Below are 22285 nucleotides of genomic sequence, written 5' to 3' on the forward strand. Positions count from 1 at the left end.
CTACTGAGAATTACAGGTATTGCGAGGGAACAGGGATGCAAAAGATATACAAGGAGCGATAGAGAAAGAGAGAGAGAGAGAGAGGGTGAGAAAGATTCATCAACAGCTCTGATAGAACAGAAGGGTTGAGAACAGGTCCGTGTGCTTTCATTCTCGGCAATCCCCTTTGTGGCAGAGTTTAGCGTTTCATGTGTCGTATTCCGACTCATTGGAAATTAAGGAATACACAGAGGAAGCCGTAAAGGGAAACGGCTTTGAGATAAAAAGAACGAGGCTGCACGAGGGTGTGTGTGTACTCATACGTGTCTGTTTACGGGGAGAATTGGTGTTGGGACCACGAAAATAAAGGCTCTTGCTACGAGTGTAGCAGATACATGCTGCCTGGAGTATTAGGGGCAAAGGGAGAGAGAGAGAGAGAGGGAGGGTAGAATTCGAGGGTGCTTTTCTGTGCACGAAGCAGGTGTGTGCGTCAAAGGTGTTCGCCCGCTCGTAGTATCGTTCGTCCATGAACCTCCAAACTCTCCGTCCGACCCACGTTCATCGCTGATGCTGTCGTCGTCCTTTCTCGCTTCCTCTATTGCCCTTCTCTCATAATACTGGAGGGTGTGTGTGTGTGTGTGTTAAGGGGATGCTGGCGGCCCTGGTGAGGTTCGGATATCCCGGTAGGTCGATCATCGAGGGGGTGCAGGGGTGTTGCAAAGGGTGTGAAAAACCCGAAAGAGAGAGATAAAGAGAATAAGTGAAAAATAGAGGTTGGTGGGGTTTGTACAGTTCGTGGTTTGACAGGGCACGTGTGACGGTTCGTTGACGACCTTCTTTCTCCCTGCTCGATTTAACTACCTCTTGTCAACTTTTCTTTCAGTAAATTCTTGACAATTAACCAGCAACTACCTTCAGAGATACGATATGGAGGAATTACGTTTGCAGTATTTTTCAATTTCCATGTTACGAGGATAAACTCTCGCCTCTCGAATTTGTTGCTACGACGAGAAACAGCCAAAACAATTTCGCACGAGTTATCAACTTGGTCGCCTCAAAGCTCAGGTCCGCTGTGTTGGTTTGAGCGAACGACACACCAGCGCGCAGTCGAAAATCGTACTGTTAGGGAAAGTCCCTCGGGTCCCAATTACACCGACACCCGATCCCTGGCATCACCGCTCGGCTAATTCGAGGGGGTCCTGTACGCTTCGGTATATCTGTGGCTATGGTATAAATCTCGAAGTGATTTTGATTGTACAGTTTTCGGATGCCGTTTGCCCGAGTACATGCCGCGAACGAGCGCGCTTCAATATCACCAACTTTTCGCGTACATACGCCGGAGTGATTGAGTGTATACTCGAGCATTTAATGTGCTCTACGGATGAGAAGTGTCGAGTTGAATATCGCGTTACAGTTCTGCACGCCGCAGAGCAAATATATTACATCGAGATACTTTTGAGTTTCAATTCTCGAAGACCCTCGTACTCACGAAGAGCAACTTTAAACAAATATTCAAAGAATCACAACTTCGTTATTGCATCAGTGTCCAGTTATCCAAAAGCTTCTACGACAATAACTAATTCTCTGGAAACGAATGGCTAGTGAAGCAAAATTATGAAGGAAAAAACAAAAAAAACCCACAAAGGAGGATGGCTTTCTCAGAGTTTCTCGCTTGTCTCGAGTAATAAACGTTCCGCTTCTCTCTCTCTCTCTCTCTCTTCATCTTTCTGTACCCACGACTAATTACAGCGAGGCCGCATAATAACAGTTTCTTGTAAAACGAGGCTCGGCTTCTCGTCTCTAATGTGTAACACAGAGAGAAAACGCCGCACCGCCGTACCACTAAGAAAACAAGGTACATAGAGGTGCGTTTTAGTATCGTACGAAGACTGTCGGTTGCCAGCAAGCTTTGGTGGTTAACGTGTGTAGTTAGAGCTCTCGTATGACATTATAATCGATATGTATAATCGATATGTATAACAAAATAGTAGAGAATGCGGAGAAGCGAATATACGAAGGTTTTTGCACATTTAGTCGATTTTCCCATCGTCGTATATGACATAAGACAGCACGAATAATAACGGATCGTATCCAGAAGCTGTATAATAGCAAGCTCCGAACCCTTGCGCACATATTTTCTTCTCTCGTTTCTGCTCTTTCTATCTCTCCGTCTCCCTCCTCCACCCGTTTCTTTATTTATTATCGTTAATAACAGTGTGTATGTATATTTTCCTCGCTCGGTCCGGCGTTATTATAATATTATAACGATATTTTTCTGATACGCGAGTGGGAGGGGGGGGGGGGGGGGGGGACGGAGCCGCGAAGCGAAAAATACCAGCGACTGGCACAGTCGTCTTATCTTAGTCGACAAGTACGCCTTACGTACATACATAAATATATTGAGAAGCATGTGTGTCTTCTTGATGGAATGAAAATCGAGTGTAACCCTCGTAAAGTGGGTGTTTTCGGGCCTCGGAGAGTGCAAGGGGAATTGTTTGTTTTTTGTCTATTAGACATGAGAGAAAAAATGAGTGTGGAAGGAGAGTTACAAGCAGTCGTAAATTAAAACAAACTTTATCGCCTCGACGAGGAAAAAGAAATGGTGTTGCTTTGTGCGAATTCGTGTGTGGATATACTTCGGGTTAACGCAACGCGATAAGTATCGAATCGATCGTCGAAAATGAATCCGGATTTTACGACGACACGAGCAGCAACTTGAACGTCGTCGTCGAGCGAGTACGACCACGATGGGAATGACCCAAGACCATTCGATGAAAGTAATTTCCGGTTAACGAGAGAAGCTTGTATATCGAGGAGAGAAAGAGAGAGAGAGTGAAAGAGCGCAGGGAAGGGGGGCAACGACCTCGTCAATCGGGACGTATTTATTACAGCGATAAAGGTCATCTTATATTGTTTCGTCTAAGATGCGAATAGGACATTATGTCTTTGCTCTTTCTCCATAAAGATGTATCTTCCTATATACATACATCTGCAGTTTGTTAGTTCAATCTCGCTCGTCGTTGTATTCGAGCCTCTCCCAAGCACAGAGTTGATCGTTCTTCCACACTTCTGAAAGCCTTATACTCCTCCAAGGATATAGCACACAGCTTACTTTACAACCCTAACACCCTGCACAATCCTCTGGCTTGGTTACAACGTTGTACAGTCCAACCTTTACCAAAATGCCAGGCCAATCCATCCTCCTATCAGGATAGCATCAGGAACCTTTGCACGCGTTTCTGCCCTTATCCGCGACATTTAGTTTTCAATTACGGGCGATCTAATGACTGAGTTTTCGTTGATTCAATCGCCCTCGATAATCCTTGCGATGAATTTTCACTGGAGCAAAGTTTTTTTTTTCGTGTAAATAGTCGCTCTCAAAGATGACGAAAAATATTTTAGTAGCGCAGCTTTGAAAATGAGATTATTTTTAGATCCAGGTGAAGGAAGGCTGCGGAACGACCAAACATTTTGTATACCAAGGATCCAGGAACGTACCGGAGAACCCAAACGGCGAAGAAAAGAAAAGAATGCGAGAGATGTTAAGTATCAGGAGTGCAAGGGGCGCGACGGTTGACACGGTATCTCTTACAAGAAGGTCATTAGTCGAATGAGAAAATAAAAGAGATACGAATACCCATACATGTATATTAATTCAAAGTGCGTCCGTAAATATCTCCGAGAGACAAACACACACGCGTGCACTTAACTTCATCAATCATCCTGGAGTCTGGCTGCTCGCACAGCATTAAACATGTAGAAAGAGAAGAAAGGAGTCACAAATTACATATTCGTTTTATCTTCGCTTTTCCTCGTGGTAGCTCGTTAGAAGTTTGACCAACAAAGAACAAGGCGTTTGAAGTATTTTGTGTCGGCACCTTCGCGTGAATTAACCTAAAGACGTGACGCGATACGCCTACTTTTCCGATTACGTTGAAAAAGAGATATTCTCTCATTCGTGGCTGGCTCTAGGCATGTCACAGATCGATGTTTATTCGAGATTGATGGATTCTCGTGCAAACATCTCAATATCTATGTTTGAGGTGTACTTTATCATGGAGGTTTTCAACACGAGCCCGCCCATATAATTCGAATATGGAGAAAGATAAAAGCACGACTCTATTTACACTCGATAAGCTTTTCGTAGTGCGGGTTCGATATTACTTGTACAACTTTCCTCGTATTATTTCCTCGAGAGAGATATCGTAAGTGTAAATCTAATGGACATAAATGTAGTAAAAGTTAGATGTGTGTGTGTGTGTGTGCGAGGATGAAAGTCTATCTGTCGCACGCGGGGATCGTCCTCCAACTTCCGGATGAGGATCGGCTCCGTCACTGTTTCTTCGCGAATGCTTGTCATATTCATGTATTGACACACCACGAGGCGGTTGACTAATGGACTGGCTGTTTTCTCAGTCTCCTATTACCAGCGACGAGGGCTTGGCCGAGACCAAGTCAATTTTTTCCCTTGTGCGAATCAAGACGACTTACGTACTCGCCCTCAAAATTCTCTGTCGCACTCTCATTCCTTTTTTTAGCCATCGGTTTTCCGTACAGACGGATGATGGAGGATCGCGAAGTTTCGATCGACAAAGTTCCTCCAGTCGCATGGTGAGCAAAATTGTTTTTTTAAAAAAACGTTCAGGACGGAGGCTCTCTGACATCGAGGCAATCTCTCGATGAGATAAACTTCCCCGCTGTGAGTATTTTCTCATTTGGCTGATATTTTACCCTGGCTTTGTGCCTCCAAGGGCAAACATCGTCCACGAGAACCTCGAAGACGGCGCGTGTCATAAATCCCGTTCGTACCGATCTCCCGCGATATATTGCTTAATTAAATTTTTATTTCTCATACTTTTTATCACTTGTGTCACGTTCTATTTCCAATAAATCCGTTTTACCGCGGGTGTCGTTATATTCGAAAACTGTATGGTTAGCTCCAGGACCAAGGGACACGAGGGAAAGAGTCTTGAGGGAGAAAGATGTTTTCGTTTGTCAATTCTTTTGCGTACGATGGAGGCAAGTTAAAAAGTTTAATATCCCACGCTATTGAGCGGGATGATAGAAGGCTTTCGTCAATACTTGAAGGTAAGCCACACGCGTATCCTCCGACTTGTCCTACGTATTGTCCGTTGTCATATTTTATTTACGACACATATTGCGCTCATGTTGAATCCACACGCGCAGCGACCACGGATTCCGCACGCCTCGGCGATGGCATCCCGGACGACACCGGACGAGAGAGCTTTCTGTTCGAGCAAACGGAACGACCTTACGAAAGGAAAAAGATGGATGGATTGTTGGAGCGAGGTGAGCAAGAGAAGCGACACGATTCCTCTAAACTCGTCGAATTTATGTGTGACTTTCAAACATCATTCGTAGGGGAACAGTCAGCATGAGAAGATAAATTCCTACCAATTTTTTCACACCCTCGTCCTTTAACGGATATTTGATACTCTCAAATATCCAAGTTTGAGGCCATGGATTTGAACTCTCGCACTCGATGCAAGCACAAGAAGACACGAGCAGTTCCCAGTGGACATACAAGTTTCCAAAGGGACTTTGATAATTCGCTTGGCTTCCGAGTTTTCGTAGTCGAAGACAATGATCGAGGGTCGTCTTGAACTTGACTATCATCAGAGATAAGCATATCCATAGATATAGCACGACGGTGGCTGATGCGGTTGGGGAATCCTGAGAGTCATGTATGAACGAAAGATAGAGAATGACGAGGTGAAAGGGACAGAGGCAGAGCATCAATAGTGAAAGAGACGAGACGCCGGATAAGCCGTGGTCAAAGGAACCAGCCCATAAACACGAGACAACTATTCTATTACGGACTGACATCCGATACAAACTTGGTTGAGCGATCACGGCCTTTGGCATGCTCCGCGCTCCTTCTCTCCTTCTCTTTCTTTCTCGATTTTCCATTTACCAACGTCACCTTACGTACGTACGTATGTTCATGTGGCCAAACGTTGAACAGCGAGTTGCTCAGGCCCGTGGAACACACGGGATCGCAAGACGCGCGAGCGATGAAACATGGGGCAGAATCGAACGCGAAACAGCTATAGCTATGTTGAAAACCTTTTGGCAAAACAGAATGATGGTGCAGCCGAGAGAGCCGGTGGCTACGGATCCAAAAGCTTCGTGCCAATGTGCAAAATGATTGCCAGCCCTCAACACAGAATAATAGCACACGCGAAAACCTTCACAGCCCACAGCCCTTCTCCATTGACATAGATGCCTCTCTATCTTTTCTCTCCTCCTTCCCGGTCCCTTTACATCGTGGATCGGTGTACGAAACTTTATGGCAAACTCTGTCCTATACGGCTTCTTGATTTATTACCAAGTTAACCCTTGCTACGAAACACCCCTTCCGAGACATTCGATACCACCCCTCCACTGAACACTTTGTCTCCGACATATCTTCGAGTCATGGAACGATTATTGCGCCCACGAATCAATAGGTCGGCACAGGCATTTAGGTTAATAACTGTGACAGCTAATTCTGAAGAATTACTACTTCTGGGGACGTGTCGGGCCACCGGGGCGCCACTGATTTGCTTGTACTCACTCGGACATCGAATGATTACTGATTCGTATTGAAATGCCAGGTTTCCACGATGATAAAAAGAGTGCAAAGATATGTTTTTATCTCACTTACCACGGGTCTTTTGTTCGTCTTGTAATTGTCTCTCGAGGCTGTCCTTGACTTCCCGCTCTCGAAGGACGTCCATTTTGAGCTCAGCTGAAAGCAGAAACGAAAAAGGTTCCTTAATTTTTTGGAGCATCCAACACGATTTCACCCATGGCTTCGTTCTTCAACAATGTATTACTCAAAATTGGAGAAGAGTTAGTGACACTTGAGAAGTTCTGGTTTGCCAGTGCCATAGTTTTTCATAACTGGCTCAACTACCAAGACGAATGACGCGCAATAAAATATTCTATTAAGTGGATCTTCCACCTGGGTCATGGGAGTGGACTAACGGATGGGTGGGTGGCAAAGTCGAATGGGGTTCGTAATAGAAGAGAGAATATCGCACGGTTCGCTGGCTCCGTGATTAAATCCAACGATGGAGATGGTCTGCAGACCAGAGAGCTCGCATAGTTACCTCTAATAGAATTATATCAAGACACGGAGATCCCCGTTGCCCTCCTCCGCCTCTCCCTCATTGAATCTCGTACCATTCTCGTCCCTGCCGTTTTGCTCCTCTACACAATACTTGCTTCATTGGACGTTTCCTCTTTCTGTCCAACTCTCGGAGTATCTTGACTATACGAGACGATGATAATGCCGGCACGGTTGCGAATCTACGAAGATTTCCCTACCCTTGCTATTCCCCAAGGAATCGCCGCGCTGAATTAGCCATTTCGAATCCCGACGACGAGGGGAGGGTCGTTAGTACGAGTCCAGAACTGAAAAAACCTCTCGTACCACGAGTCAGGGTTAGACGGGATGTTAAACTCGGTTAAGGATCAACTCAAAACGAGTGATCAACTCGTTTTTCTCATTATTTCATCCAGAAATTTTCCCATCGCTTATTCCGTGACTGTGAAAGCGCCAGGTAGTTGGATAAATTGTTGCATTGAAAAAAGTGTGTCCGCAAAGTCTTGCGATCCGATGTGTGAAAATGACTTCCTTCGTGAATTTTGGGGACAGTTTAGTTGCAACTTATTCCAAAGTCAAAGTTAAACACCGATTGATTTTTCTTCTCGAGTGCTCCTGACCAATATCGATGCACCTTCGTTAGCCTCCAAATTTTGTCGCGTTGAGTGCATTGAGAGTCCAATTTCTTCATTTTCGCTTCACGAAACCTGGGGGGCACCCTCGACCGGTGGTGGCGTTACCGAAAATCACTTTCCAACGGTGTCACCCGATAGAACGTTCCCGGAGTCTAAACCAAGGGGCAAGCTACTTTGGTTTTAAGGGAAAAAAGAAACGCCAAAGTGAGGGTGAAATTCTAACTATACGCAGTCACCAGCACCCTCCTTCTCACTCTCACTCGTTTCTGCTCCCAGGACAGACACGAGAAACCCCTTGTCGCCTTGTCGCTCTCCCTCGCTGACGTGATGAATCCGCTCCCGCGATCTTCGAATTGGGTTCGTGGCTAATGAGCCGAAAAGCTCGTAACGTACGCTCTTCCGTACTCGACGTATGTATTATGGCTTTTTCTCGGTCCATAACGTCACCTTGTCCCCTTTTATTGCCCGCTAACGCGTCTTGATACAATTTTTTTAAATATTTCCTGATTAACAGTCCTTAAGAATCCCGACGAGCGAAAGGTAATGGATAAAAACGTGCGTGATGAGGTTTTCCATTGTTTTCCATGACCGTGGATGGATATCGTTCTTGATTTTAATTGACATTTTCTAATGATTATCGGATTTAAATCGCTTTCAACCGATTCGAGGAACGGAACTGAACTTTCTCCTGATAAACCGAATGATTTCAACCGTCGAAAGTTACAACGATAATTTCAACGGGTAATCAATCGATTTCTGTTTATGAAAAAATAAAGAAATTGCTCTTATGCGAGCTACCGGATTAATAATTGACCCGTAAACGTTACGAGCATGTCCCAAGTGAATTTCATGTTTTCCATCACGTAAGCTCGATTATCATGCTTATTAAAAATTCGCCGATTGAATTCGCGACTGCACGTTTACATGACGCAAGTGGAAGAAGTACGCAGGGAGAGGGAGAAAGAAATATGGGCCGAAAACGCGAGGGAAAAGGAGGAACAAAGAGGAAGAGAGAAAGGCAATACCGCTTTTCGTCGACCTCCACTAACAGCAGACACCAAGCAGAGGGTCTATATGCCAGCAATTTGAGAACGTTCGCGAGGTCCATTAACGACGGTAACTCTTCACGACCGGCCGCCACGAAGATTCAATTTGAATGCTAACCAGAATAGGAAGTTCTCGCACCGGGGCACCGCGCTCAGGCATATCCTGTTATTGCCAATTTCGGCGCGTTTCTGCAGCCCACTTTGCGATCGTTTAGATTATCATCTTTCTCTCTATTTCTAATTCTCTCTCTCTCTCTCTCTCTCTTTCTCTTGTTATCTCTTTTCCACCCTCCGATTCAACGTATTTCTGATCACGTTTTCTGCTCCCATCCCTTTTCCTCGCCCAATCATGTTCTTCGCTTTTCTCTTCTACCGTCGAGATCTTTGTACCCCTGTTCGTGGACGGATGGAACATCGGTTTACAGAATTCTGTAGGGACGGTATGACACGTGTTTCATGGATCGCGATAAAATTTCTTAAAAAATGGATTTCAAGAGATATTGCTTATTGGCATTTTTTTGTAACGATTCGTGTAAGGGATTTAAAAATTTTCTTACACTCTCTGTAAGAGAATCTGAATCACGCTCTACGACATTCGATTTAAGACAAACATTGAAATGTTGAAATGAAAAAAGTTTTATTTCCTATGAAAACTAGTAAAGATGTTGCAGCGAATGAAGAATATGTTCTTTGTCGCGCACTCTGTTAAACAAAAAGTTGTCAAAAATAGATATCGTTGGGTAGCAGCAGCAGAGGCAAAATGGGAAAAGGAAGAATTAATTATTCCTTGGTGGGTTCAGGGATAAGACGAAGACGGGTATGAGGTCGTTGTATTGAAATTAGGGTCGCGAGAGAACATTAAACTTGCAGGGATTAATATCGGCGTGGTTGAGGACACGGTGAGAAAATAACTAGCGCGAAAAGACGAGAAAGGGGACAAAGACTGAGAGAGAGAGAGAGAGAGAGAGAGAGAGAGAGAGAGAGAAAGCGAAGTTCGCGTTGTGCCGTACACTCGTAACGTTTAATGTTCATCCGGGTTGGGACGTTATCAGAGGTACACTTTAAAAAGTAGCTAAACGAACAAGAGCAAGAGAGGGATAGCATCCAGAATTAAGAAGCAATATTCGCGAAGAATCTTGAGAAATTTTCAAACGAATGCAAGCGTTACGAGGCCCTAGTGGCACGGTGGTTTCGGAGCGTGCAGAAACTTCCTTGAGCATCATTCTTATTTCAATTATAACGGGTGGCCAAGCTGGAGGAGGGGGGAGAGGCAGAAGTGACAAAAAGCGAGACAGAGAAAGGGAGAGAGATCTACTCGTGGCAACCGTGTCGCGCGTCATAAACCGCAAATTACCACGAGGGCGATTTACTACTCTTGTGATCCTCCTTCACCTCTGGACCCATTTGGGAGTGACTTGAATTTTATTTCCTTCCTTCGACCGAGCCAAAACTCGAATTTTCTCCATTTCCTGTTCAACTTGGAAAGCAATTTCGTGAACAACATCAATAATTAATTCATAACAAGTTTTAATTGGCTTCGCTTTCGAAGCATGATGATAAATCAGAGCCTCTGAAGTCTCGCAGACTCAACAAGAGCGTGTAATTCACCCCCCCCCCCCCCCCCCCCCCTCGCTACCTTTATTCTCGTTCCTTCTTATTCGTGAAATCACATTTCCGTTCGCGATCACCAGGATCACAGATATCAACATGACCCTCAATGACGTACGACGTTTCTGGTGAAACCTTCCTGATGGATCTCGAAGGATTGTTCGAAACTATTGATCAAAGTGGATTGTGGCGATAGGACGGAAGCTGTTTTGACTTGTACGACGTTCGCGCATTTTCCAACCCCAAAATATAAGCAGATACATAGCAATACAGCAATATACATATAGAACGAGTGTACGCTTTTCGTGTATATGGAAGCTAAGATATATTCGCAATGGCCTCGGGCCACCCTCAGAAACAACAGTGTCAACTTCCCGGAGAGCGAGCCGCTGAGAGCTCGCCTCTCGTGACCCGATCATTTGAATAGTATAATGTAGTTTTCGTGTTAGTCACGTAGGAAATGTAACCAAGCTCTTATGGAAGATGGATTTTTTCGTATCAACACTAATAAAAAAAACCCTCTGTTCTGTAGGTCAATGGCTTTCTGTAAAAACATTACTAGTTACGAGCGAGCTCTGCCGATGATCAATGATCGAGTACCAACTGATAAAAATGCTTGGGAAAATGCACCGTAAGTGTGACGAATCGTGCTCGTTTGAAGTTCTGCCTCGAATACGTGCAAAGTCTGTGACTTATTGGATTTTACCAAACCAAGCAGATGCTTACTCCTTATCTAATAATAGCAGGAACGAGTTTTCCATTATATTCTGATTAAAGCACATGTTTACCTAGGTTGATGGGCAAGTTTCGGTAACGGGAAAGGCCCGAATTGCATAAATCTCGACTAGTAATCTCTTATAATCCTAATGTCGTACTATTTGCCTAGGCATACAGGGTCGATTAGGGTGTCCACTGAGTAAGGATGTTACGAGTTGTCTATACCGCTGCTGTATAGATGCTTTTCAGCTTTGCCATACTGTATATTATTGTTTCTGTACCCTTGCATATTATAGTCGAATAACGATTAAGTGTACCGGGAAGTTTGTCCTGGCCGGAGGGCCGATATATAACGTCGCGGAGATCCAATTGTCACGAGATTCGTTCTTGCGTTGTACCGGCACCGGTGGCCGATGCTGGTTCCACGAGGGATGTAAAGAGTCGACCATAAATATGAATTCCGTTGGATTTTCAGAGCGTAGGAAAGGCGATGGAATCTGCGAGGAGAATACGACAGGGAAAGCAGTTATGGCACTTGACATTGATTACTTCTCGATAATTAACGAGCAAATGCCGAGCCAATAATTCTCATCCATCCGTTGCGCATACGGTTTGGCGTCGGTCTGCGAGCCCGTTCGCAGCTCTGGTCGTCTTCCTTCGTCAATTGCTCGAGGGCAATTTGACTCGGACTCTCGGCTCTCGCTCGAGAAGCCTTCAATCCACGCTGCCAGCGATGACGGAGAACAAGAGTCCGATACGCTAGTGGTTCTCTTGCTTCATTCACAAGCACTGCCTTTGGGGGTCAATAGTTCTCCGTCCGGGATTAGGACCTTCGAGAGCGGTGTGAGGTGCACCGAGTTAGGGAAAGGGCTTCGAGTGCGTGCCGAGCCAAAAACCAGACTGTTATCCAGACTCCCTTGCAGATAGAAAGATCGACGGAGGAGGGAGTTCTCCGGCGGGATTTAAGACGGACTTAGGCCTTGTTCCGGTTGCTGACCGCTTTGCCTACCATTAACCATTAACGGATCTCTACCAAATAGGATTAGATATCTGGAGGTTGAGGAAGACGTATATAAGAAACGAATGAAGGTTCGTCTCGGTGAGAGTGGCCTGCAGGGTTTTAGCATACGAACGAAAAGTCACTCAACATTAACTCACAACAGAAAACCTTGTCCAGGCAAATCTTTTCCAGCGACTACAAACTCGAATCCATGCGACCCAAAGGACCGAACAAAATCGATAATAAAAACCGTCACATGGCCGAGGCTTGGTTTCAACGCTCAGCTAAAATTCAGCATTATGTCGAAGCCACAAAAATGACGGGATCCTAAAATGCGCACGATACGAGAATAGCAGCAAAAACGCTTTTAACCGCGATAACGTAATTAAGAGTGCGGTCAAACCCATAGGAAATGTCGGTGTATCTACTCGCCGTAGGACGTAGACCATATGGCATCAATTCGAAAGCCACGTGCGTATGCGGACGCTCGCATTCGAGGACGAGGCGAGAGACGAAGATCACATACGTGCATGACACATATCTCGTTTGTTCGCCATTTTATTTCTCTCTTGCTCTCGATACGGAGCAACGTACATATGTACGATCATTTGTACACGTGTCGGAGAATCCAAAATATATGTACAGTGTCATCGTCCATACATAGGCCGCGTATGCGCTTATATTTCGACGAGTATTCCCTATAAATGTAGCCAGGCCCGAGGGAGAACGAGAACGAATTAACTGGCACCTGTACGTATCGCTCTCTGGTCGAGTGGTGGTGAGAGAAACGCGAGTATGCGGTTCCGATAAGAGGATATAGGCTGCTCTCTGTGACTACATGAGTGTGGGAAATAAAGTGTGCAATATGCAACATGGATACGTTTCGAAGCTGGTATATAATACGAACGGGCTCGCGGAAATCTTGTTTTGTCCATTTACTTCTGTTACTATCTCTGCGTGCTCGTGCCTTTGCTCCTTCGCTTTGAGAAAATGCGTGAGAAGCGAATTGATAGGAGGGTGATAACTCTTCTCCTTGGAAGACGACCCCCCGCATCGAGAATTCTGGACTCTTGTTCTGCTTTGTTTTTTTATTTACTTTCGATTATTTTCCTGATGGGAGAGGGGAATCGATCATGGAATCTCGTCGATGTCTGAGGGCTCGAAGTTTTTTTTCGTTTGGACACGTTTTCCGGAGCACTTTCGTGAATTTTGAAAGAGATTTTTTTCGTTTTTCGACTACGGCGTAAGCAAGAGCTTGAGGAAAAAGTGATTTTTGTTTTATTCTTTTCTAATGAAAGTCTTTGACAGCTTTCTGTTGAAATTATTGAAGGTAAACTGCTCCGATTTCCTTCTCCCTGAGCCAACCTGGATGCTCCTTCTTCTCGTCGGTCCACGCGTACTCCGAGACGCAGAGAGATACGCTGGAGAGCCTTTTCGCGTTTCGCGATAGGCATTCACCGCTCCTCCACAGGATTTCGGACTGAGGGGTATCTGTGCGAGTTATTGCTCGTGAAGATCTCTCGCGAGAGACACCATCGCATCTCTCATCCCGAAACCAGAAGGATTTCGTAATTTTTTGCATTAGGAGAGCTTTGATTTCGTCTTATTTTCAATCCTATAAGAAAATTGCTGTTTCCAAAATTATCGATTCAAAAATTTATATTTCAACAAATGAAAATACACTTTTCGTTTAATTATTATTATATTATTATTTCAAAACTCCCAATTGAGGAATCTTGACTAAACCAACTACCGTTATTTTTCACCGTAAATTCTTCGATAATTCGTGAACTAATTAAAATTTACATACTTCCTCACCTACCATCGTGACGAGATAAAAAAATAACCCTTTGTAAAACTCTTATCACCATTCAAGATTTCACGTCTCTTTCTTCCCTCAACTCTCGCCGCAACTCTACGCCTACATATCAACTCTTTTTTCCCAACCTTCCCGCCTAAGATCTGATCGCGAGTCCGCGATATCTTTCTCTCTTATTTTTGCCTACACTTTTTTCACTCGCCATCTCGCTTCTGTTCGTTTGCACCCTCTCGTCTCCTTTTTTCTCACCCTGCTAACTGGTGCTATAACGAGGCTGACATGCCACGAAGAGTCCGATCTTTATCATTATTACGAGTGTACGTCTGTCTGTCGGTCTGTCTGTTGGACTCGGTTGTGAGAGCACTGTGGGCGCATACGTACATATACAGGCTGATTCGCTCTGAATTTCGAGAAAAAGTTATACAATTGTTTTCTTATGAACTTCAACTCGGCAGAACATTTTCGGCTGGTTTATTTTCGCAGTAATTGTGAACCCTTAAATTCTGCAGTGATAACAAAAATTATTTTAAAAAAATTGAGATCCTCGAATTCATTAGTCTCAACACAAAAACCATTTTATACGATTGTAAAAAGAAATTTTCGAATGTTGGAGAATACATTTTTGAGTCTTTTCTGTGAATCATAGTTGCCCTTGAACATTCAAAAGTTCAGAGAATTATAGAAACGAATTGACAAAAAGTGTTCCTACGATGAAACAACTTTGTCACTAAAATTGCTGAGTTTCGAATTCTGTTAACATTCTAGATATGCCTCTCTGATTAAAGAAATAAAGGTTCAAAGATTCAAGATGAACCAGCCTGTACAGACAGCGAACAATCTCGCTTAGATTCGCTCAGGACTCTGTTTCGTTTATACAGCAATGCCCTCAACTTGTATTTGTTGCATGACCGCGTATATACACGGTTGTAAAGAAGAAGGAAGACGAGAACGTGAAAGAGGAATATCGCGTGCACCGGAAATGGCACGCGTTGTAAAATCGGAGTTTCTTTCTCTTTTCTCCATATCGCTTATTCTCACTCGTTCTTTCTCTCGCGTTCTAACTTAGTTTTCGTGATTAAAGTTTCTCCTTCTCATACTCTCTTTTGCGTCTTGGTCTTGTCTCACTCAGAGTTGCGTATCGCCAATCCTCGTGAAAAAGCCTCCTCGAACGCCCTCTCTCACGTGTCACTCGTCCGAGAGCCACCGCAATCAACAATCGTTTTAATGAATACGCTCGCTTTAATCGCGAGCTTGAGCGACTCCCCGTGTGTGGTTATTATCTTCATCTTTACACTCGGTAGCGAAGAGGAAAAAAGGGAATGAGAAAGACTCGCAATCGCGAATTCGTGTTTTATATCCCATCTTATTTTCTCTTATTTACGGTAATTTTTTTCATTCTCAACGTGAAGAGACGCGAAAACAAACGAAGCGATCTACGAAGACACGCGAATATCATTTTGTTAGGGACAAATACGAGAGTAAATTGGTGCTTAGGCTTTCAAGTTTGAGAAATAAAGGAAGAGAGAGAGAGAGAGGGAAATATCAAAACACATTGTATTTCCCTTCAAATTGACCAACTGACGCACCGAGAACATGTGACGAATTTCCAAGTAGCGTACGCTCTGTTATTTTTCTCCGAGTTACTTAGCGACACTGCGAGATAATTTATTTACTTGGTTGCCGAGTCTTCATAGTTTCATACTTGCCTTAATTTGTACGAGCATCCCGTGGAAAAAATGAAAAATATCATTGGAGAGTCATAGCGGATTGACACGATTGTGGCAGTGCAGCTTCCTCAATTAATTTTCGTAAGAAATCAAGGATTTTTAATCGCAATGGGGAGCGAGAGATAAATCTTAATAATAGCGATAGGATGATGCGTGCTCGTTACCTCCCTCGTCCGTTTCTTTATCGTTTTTTTTTTTTTTTTTTTATTTTTCATTCGTTCCCCTGGCAAATACGCATATTTTTTTCAACGCCAACACACGCACGTATACAAACAGAGAAATATTTCTCTCGTTTCTTGCTGTCTCGCTCGACTCCCCTTTTTTCTTTTCTGTGTGTGTTGGCTGAGATGAGCGCACGAGCTCTCCGCTCAATTCTATCTCTTACTCTTTCACTGCGTGCCGATCGTAAATAACCACCTGGTATAATAAGACATCAACGAATGGCTCCGCGCACCTACGCCCTGATACGATCTTTATGGACATGACAGTCGGAAGTTGTTTTGTTTTTTCGTTACGTTTCGACTTTATTTTCTCGTTGTGAATGTTGAAAAAATGGTTTGTTCATACTTTTTCATTCCAACTATTGTGCGCGCAAGCGTATAATTACGAAAGCTCATTATTGATTTTTTTATTTTGCCTTCTTGTGATCGTAAAAACCAAATGATTGGCCCGTTCCTGTTAAAACACGAATTCTCTTTAGCCGAAAGCGATATTTGCTGCTCCGCCGAAAGCGAATCGGCATTTTTTCACGAATCGACTGTCGCCGAGTGCGCCCTTCTGTCCACCAGCAACGATCGTCAACGATTATCGATGCACTTGAAAATATAAATGTGCTCCGCGCATGCTTATACAGCGACGGTAATTGTCAATCGTTAAAAAAACGAAAACGCTCGAACGTCCTGTTGACGATCTCGTGGACTCGCGATCGCTGCGACATGCTCTGTCCCTTTCCTCCTTCATTGCTCGCACGATTTTATCGATCCAGCTCCCGACGCACCTGCTCTCCTCGCAACGATTAGTTTCGCGTCCTGTTTTCCCTCGCGATTACGAACCACCTGAAGCTCCCTGTCTTCCGATACGTTTATACACATTTTTCTGTATACATTTATAAGCGTGTACAAAAATTAATAACCCCGCAGTTACTGTGCCTCAAAGTTGGAGCTTCTTATCGCTCGCAAAGAGACTGGCACTTCATTTTTTCTAAGCTCCCCGATTAATGACGAGATCACCGATGCAACTTTTCACTCAACCACTTAAATGTCGAAGGAACTTATTTCCAGGGAGACGGATGAATTAACACAGTCCATAAACGACCCTGCTCATCATCGACGCATCGTTCTCGCGCTACTCGTGCCCCGACACCAAATAAAAATACAACCGCAAACGACAGTGAAATCGTTGTTATATCGAAAGACGTTAAGGAAGAACGTTGCGAATATAATGAACAGGTGGATTCACAGGTTTTTAAGTTTTTTTCAATATTGCCTGTTCACACTTTTATCTAATTCATTTGAGAATTGATGAAATATAATCTTATTGATAATTATTTTCTGAAACTAATTTCATCGAGTCTGATATTTTAATTTCAGTCCGGAGCGTATCTTCAAAATTTGTTTCTTTTCGTTCACTGCATTCTTCAATTTTTCGGTGCATTCGACTCGTTCGATGCATCGAATATTCGTATGTTAACATTGTTGAAATACGGATAATTTACAAATTTTTTGCTACTCAGTGGAAATAACTCTTCTTATCTGAAATCAGGCGCGTCGACGTTTCGGAAAAAAAGGATCGAAAAACGTACTCGGTGTTCGAGTGGCTTGAGCTTTCTTCGTCTCCGTTTTTTTCTTCACTCTTTCGCAGTAGTGTAACAAAATATTCGTATCTCTTGGAAAGCAATAAACGACATCGTTAACGACGACGGTGCAAAAGAGTCAGAAGCGCCGTTCGTCCGCTCACGTGAGACTTTTCTTCTCTTTTATTGCACGGTAAATAACACATTTTATTCCTTGGACTCTGGCAGTATACGAAAAATCTTGAAATAGTCGTACCGAAAAAGTTTCTCGAGCTGCGGTAGGTCAGGTTTCTTCTCGCTTCTTTATCATCGTTTTTCCACATTTTTCAATTTTTTATAAACGTACTTCGAACAGAAAATATGAAACGTTATATTTAGTCCTAATAAAAGCGGTTCGTTCGTCGGAACAAAATTGTTGTCGGAGTTTCGAGCGATTTTTTCCGAAGTAAGAACGCGAATATCCGCTGCAGTAATTTTGCTTCGTACTTCGTCGAGCGATCAAATGAAAATAAAAATTTCTTCAACTGCGGCTTTTTATCGTCTTGAAATATTTTTTTAAACGCCAATTTTCGGGGGAAGTCCGTGGGAGGTGACGCGTGTTCGGGCCTCTTTCGAGTGGTTCGCAATATTTCTTCACTCCTTTTCTCCGTTAAACTCCGACACTGTTGTACGAATCTGGCAATAAAGTTAGGGGAATTAGCGGGTACTTAAACGACGAGAGACTCACGCATGATCGGCAAACGTGAGAGTTATTATACCCCATACAATGATAGCCTTTCCGTCCCTCTTTCTTTTCCTTTATAAATTATTCGATTTTATTTAACTTTCATTCTTCTTCGTTGTTTCTCCGTTGTCATCGCCAACAAAATACTTCACAATGTATTACTGTCTTTTCATCGTGGCTGTATCGTGGTCTCACACACGGCATGTTTGCGTAAAAAGCTCAAGAGTCGTCCGACAAGACAAGAGGTTCGTCGACCGTGTGGGCAGGTCCCCAAGGAAATTATTGTACCGTCGAGCAATTACTCTGTGACGTCCATTTACGCCCCTCCATTTTTTCTTGCTTAGCGTACAAATTTCTTACTTTTTTCCATAACTATTCAACGAGACAATCCCTCGGGGTGTAAGTGTTTTCCCGTTCTGTCTCCATTTGCATTCAGCCCTTATGAGTCCAAGTGACTTTTAACAGTTTCATTAAGATTCATTCAATTTTTCACTATTTTCTAATGAAATATTTTATTTCCAATAACCTTTCGTGGATGCTCCAATGACGAATTGATCCAAGAAATCGTTCGGAATTGTTAAAAAAAATGTAGACGGAAAAAAAGAATTTGCTGATTCCGCAAAATTTTTGACTGATCCCAAAAACAATCGAGACCAAAAAATAGAACTTTTCTGATCGATCGATCGTTTTTATATATTTCGAGAAAAACTTTTCGTGACCCCACATTTGAATGATTTTCTTGCACGGCCAGTTTTAGGCGACTCACCCTGTATATGATTCCACTTTATATAAAGTAGCATTCCAAGAGCTTTTTTTTATAGTTAAATAAATAATCAAGTACACAGTTGTATTTCCATGTTAGGTATAATTTATGAGCCTCCCTCAGCGAGCAAAGTCCACCCCTTTTCTCTCTTTCTCTCTGGCTCAGCACAATCAGCACAGTCTTAAATTTGCTCGTTCTCTAACCATTTCTCTCGTTCTCGTGCTTAATTTCAATGTCTCTTCTCTCTCTCCCATTCAAACACATATAAGATTTTGGTCTTTTCTTGCTCGGTTGAATCGATTGCGCGAGTTTTATGTATAGGTTAAGTTTCGTTATTCGTTTTCTCTTATTTCGAGCCCTCGGTCTTTCTCCTTCGATCCTTTTCCCAGCACCAACAGCAGCGAGGAACCCCACCCACGATCTCGCGATCCGTGCGCTATGCTAACAGAAATCGTGGCGCGGCGCGGCACGGAGCGGGAGGGGAAGAGAGAACGAGAGACAAAGAAGGTGAGGCCTCTCGCGTTGTTTCTTTAATTGACAATCCTCCGCGTGTGGTAACCACAGACATCGGTAGATATATAGCCATATACGTGTATGCGAATTTCGGTTCTTTAGACTCCGGTGCAACGAGGTGGGAACCGACAAGCCGGCCGGCCGGCTCGAGCCCAAGGCGCCCCACAACATCGTATTGTCTTTCCCATTTTTATTCCAACTTTCTCGAGTTAGTTAGTTCTCCAAGGTTATTTACCCTTTTTCGAGAGGTTTTTAAACGCACATTCACGTGAGGAGAATTCTGGAGGCTTGCGAGTTCGTGCGAATTGATGAAATCGGAGGAATGTCATTAAAAAATCACATGACCGGATTGAACATTTTTTTTTCAACTGTTCGTCAGTGAAAACGTTGACGAAAATGAGAAATTTCTGGAAATGTTGTTTGTCTCGGAGAATTCAGCTCGGCGAGTTTACGCTCCGTGAAACTCCAACGACTGCGCACGCCGGGAGTGAACGTTGTGTTTCATCCTTGCGGGAACAGAAAGAAGAAGCCCGTTGGGCAATTGAAAATCCTCGATGAACTTTGACATTTCTCGTTTCGGTCTGCTTCAGCCAGGAAATTGAAAATTCACGTTCTCTCAGCATTTTCATTTGTTTTTCTTAATTAGCTCTTTTCTCAGCTGTGCTTTAGACAATAATTAATCTTTTGCTCTCTTTGAGACTTTTGAAAAAAATCCAAAACGTGTACTGCTCCCTCCCAACGATTTTCCACGCTCCATTGTCTTCGGTTTCAAGGAGAAGGGAGAGTAAATATATCACGCCCTTGGAGAGAGCGTCATATTTTCAAAGATACAAATTATACTGAAACAATTTGTTGCAGGGATACAGATGACGTAGCTTCTGAGTTATAAACGCATATGTAAAGTTCGTGTTATGGTCGTTTGAGTGGGCTCGAAAAAGAGGCTTTAGTAAAACATATCTTGGCTGTTAGCCACGTTTTAAAAAACAACAACAACGAAGAAAACGAAAACAACAGCACAACAACAAAAAAGCATGAATACATACGAGTTCTTCCTAATGCATTGACTGCCATGCCATAAGGACGCGATCCTCGAGCTCGCCTTCTTTTGCTTTTATTTCTCCTTCTTCGTTGCTCTCTCTCACTCGACGAAACGAAATAAGCGAACGAGAGTTACGATTTCGTAGGCGCCTGGGCGAGCTTCTCGTCCGTCCTGTAATGTCTTTTTCTACTTCTTCTTCTCCTCCGCGCGTTCTCTCGGTCTTTATTCTCGCCACCCATTCCAACTTCACTTCGCAAAATATCTACATGTGCTATTTTTCCAAAATAAATGAAATACTTTGCAACCTCGTTCGCGTTAATGGTTTCCTCGAAAGAAATACAATTGATCAACGATTTTAACTGAAAATTATTCAAATCGCATGATTAAAAAAAAAAAAAACAGTAACTTTGATCCATGAAAATTATTTTTCTACGAAATTTTTATCGCGTTCCTTCAGAAACTTTCTCATCTCTTTAAACCTAAATTTGAGCAGACACTCGAATTCTTCAGATTTTCTCTTCATTTTCACCAAACTTTAAAATCGATCTAATTAAATATCCGTGGCCCCGTGATCGGGACTGTCGTAATCGGCACCGCCAAGACCGTAATGTACATAAATATAGTAAAACACGTCGTCGAATGCGCTACCTTAACGATTGTCTCTGGGTCAGAAGTCATTCGGCACGCACTCTCTCACACACACACACACGCACAGGCACGTGAAAAGAATCGAGTAAAAAAAGAGAATACGTGTAATCGACTGAGGTGGATCGCGATTAAAGGGCCTCGATACAACGGCGAATGGCATGGGAACTATTATGCTTATTAAGGTGGAAAGTAATAAATTATAGACGGCTAATAATGGGAACCTCGAAGAGCGTAATTGATGTATGCAAAGGAAGTCGTTCCTATATGTGCTATAATGCGTGGCCTCTGTGTGTTTCGCTTACACGAGATTTCCGAGCGCGCGAGGGTTCACTGTACTACATATCGATATGGGCGAGAGGGAGGGCTCGACATATCGATCTTCCAGATGCAAATATGCATATACATAAATACATACGTGTAAATCCACTGCTAATCTTCGCCCTTTTATTATTCTCCTTTTCTATTTTGTCTTGGACGCGAATAAACGATCAGCTCATCATGCCCCTCGCGCGGTGCGCATTAGGCACGAAAGTCAAGCAATTTTAATCGGCCCCAGTCACCGTTTTTCGTCCCCTTTTTTATTTTCACCGAGAATATGTTCCTCGACGAGTCGAGAGTAATAAAAGCGCGAGTGAAATAGTATTTATCACCGAGTGCTACGATAAAAAACCACGAACCGACTGCCTCTGCCACCCGCTCACTCTCTCGGGTACACATCTCACGTATATCTTGAGAACAAGCCGATAAACTAATTCGGTTCTTAATTAAATCTAAGACGGTATGAGCGAGGGAGAAAGAGAGAGAGAGAGAGAGAGAGAGAGAAAGCCGATAATTAAAAGTGACCGGGGGAAATAAACGTCGACGTGTACGAGACGCTGCGCGTGAAATGATTCACGTGCGGTATAGAAGCGGAAAGAAAGAGAGTGAGAGAGTGTGGAGAGGGCAGGGGAGTAATCGCTGCAGAGAGTTGTAAAAAATAAATAAAAGTCCAAACCTTTATCCGCGCTTTGTCACGAAGTCACCTGCTGCGCTTACATCTTCGCTACCTTTAATTACCCCGATTCAGGCGAATGATTATTGAGACGAAGTATAGGCGAGGGATGAAAGCGCATATATTTTTCATTTTCGACGCATCTGTGTCTCACCGAATTTTAATGTTGCAGG

At 43.4% G+C, this 22285-nt stretch overlaps 1 protein-coding gene across 4 annotated transcripts in view; it reads right to left on the bottom strand.

The window, feature by feature from the left end:
- The window catches only part of dac (dachshund), a 235431-nt gene that overhangs the window by 49104 nt on the left and 164042 nt on the right, over window positions 1-22285 (bottom strand). For all 4 annotated transcript variants that reach the window (XM_043411374.1, XM_043411371.1, XM_043411373.1 and 1 more), the window contains exon 8: window positions 6647-6730. In XM_043411374.1, the coding sequence (XP_043267309.1) occupies window positions 6647-6730 (84 nt within the window). The remainder of the gene's footprint in view (window positions 1-6646; window positions 6731-22285) is intronic.

The sequence above is a fragment of the Venturia canescens genome, chromosome 2 (assembly GCF_019457755.1).
Source record: "Venturia canescens isolate UGA chromosome 2, ASM1945775v1, whole genome shotgun sequence".
In the NCBI taxonomy this organism is placed as follows: Eukaryota; Metazoa; Arthropoda; class Insecta; order Hymenoptera; family Ichneumonidae; genus Venturia; species Venturia canescens.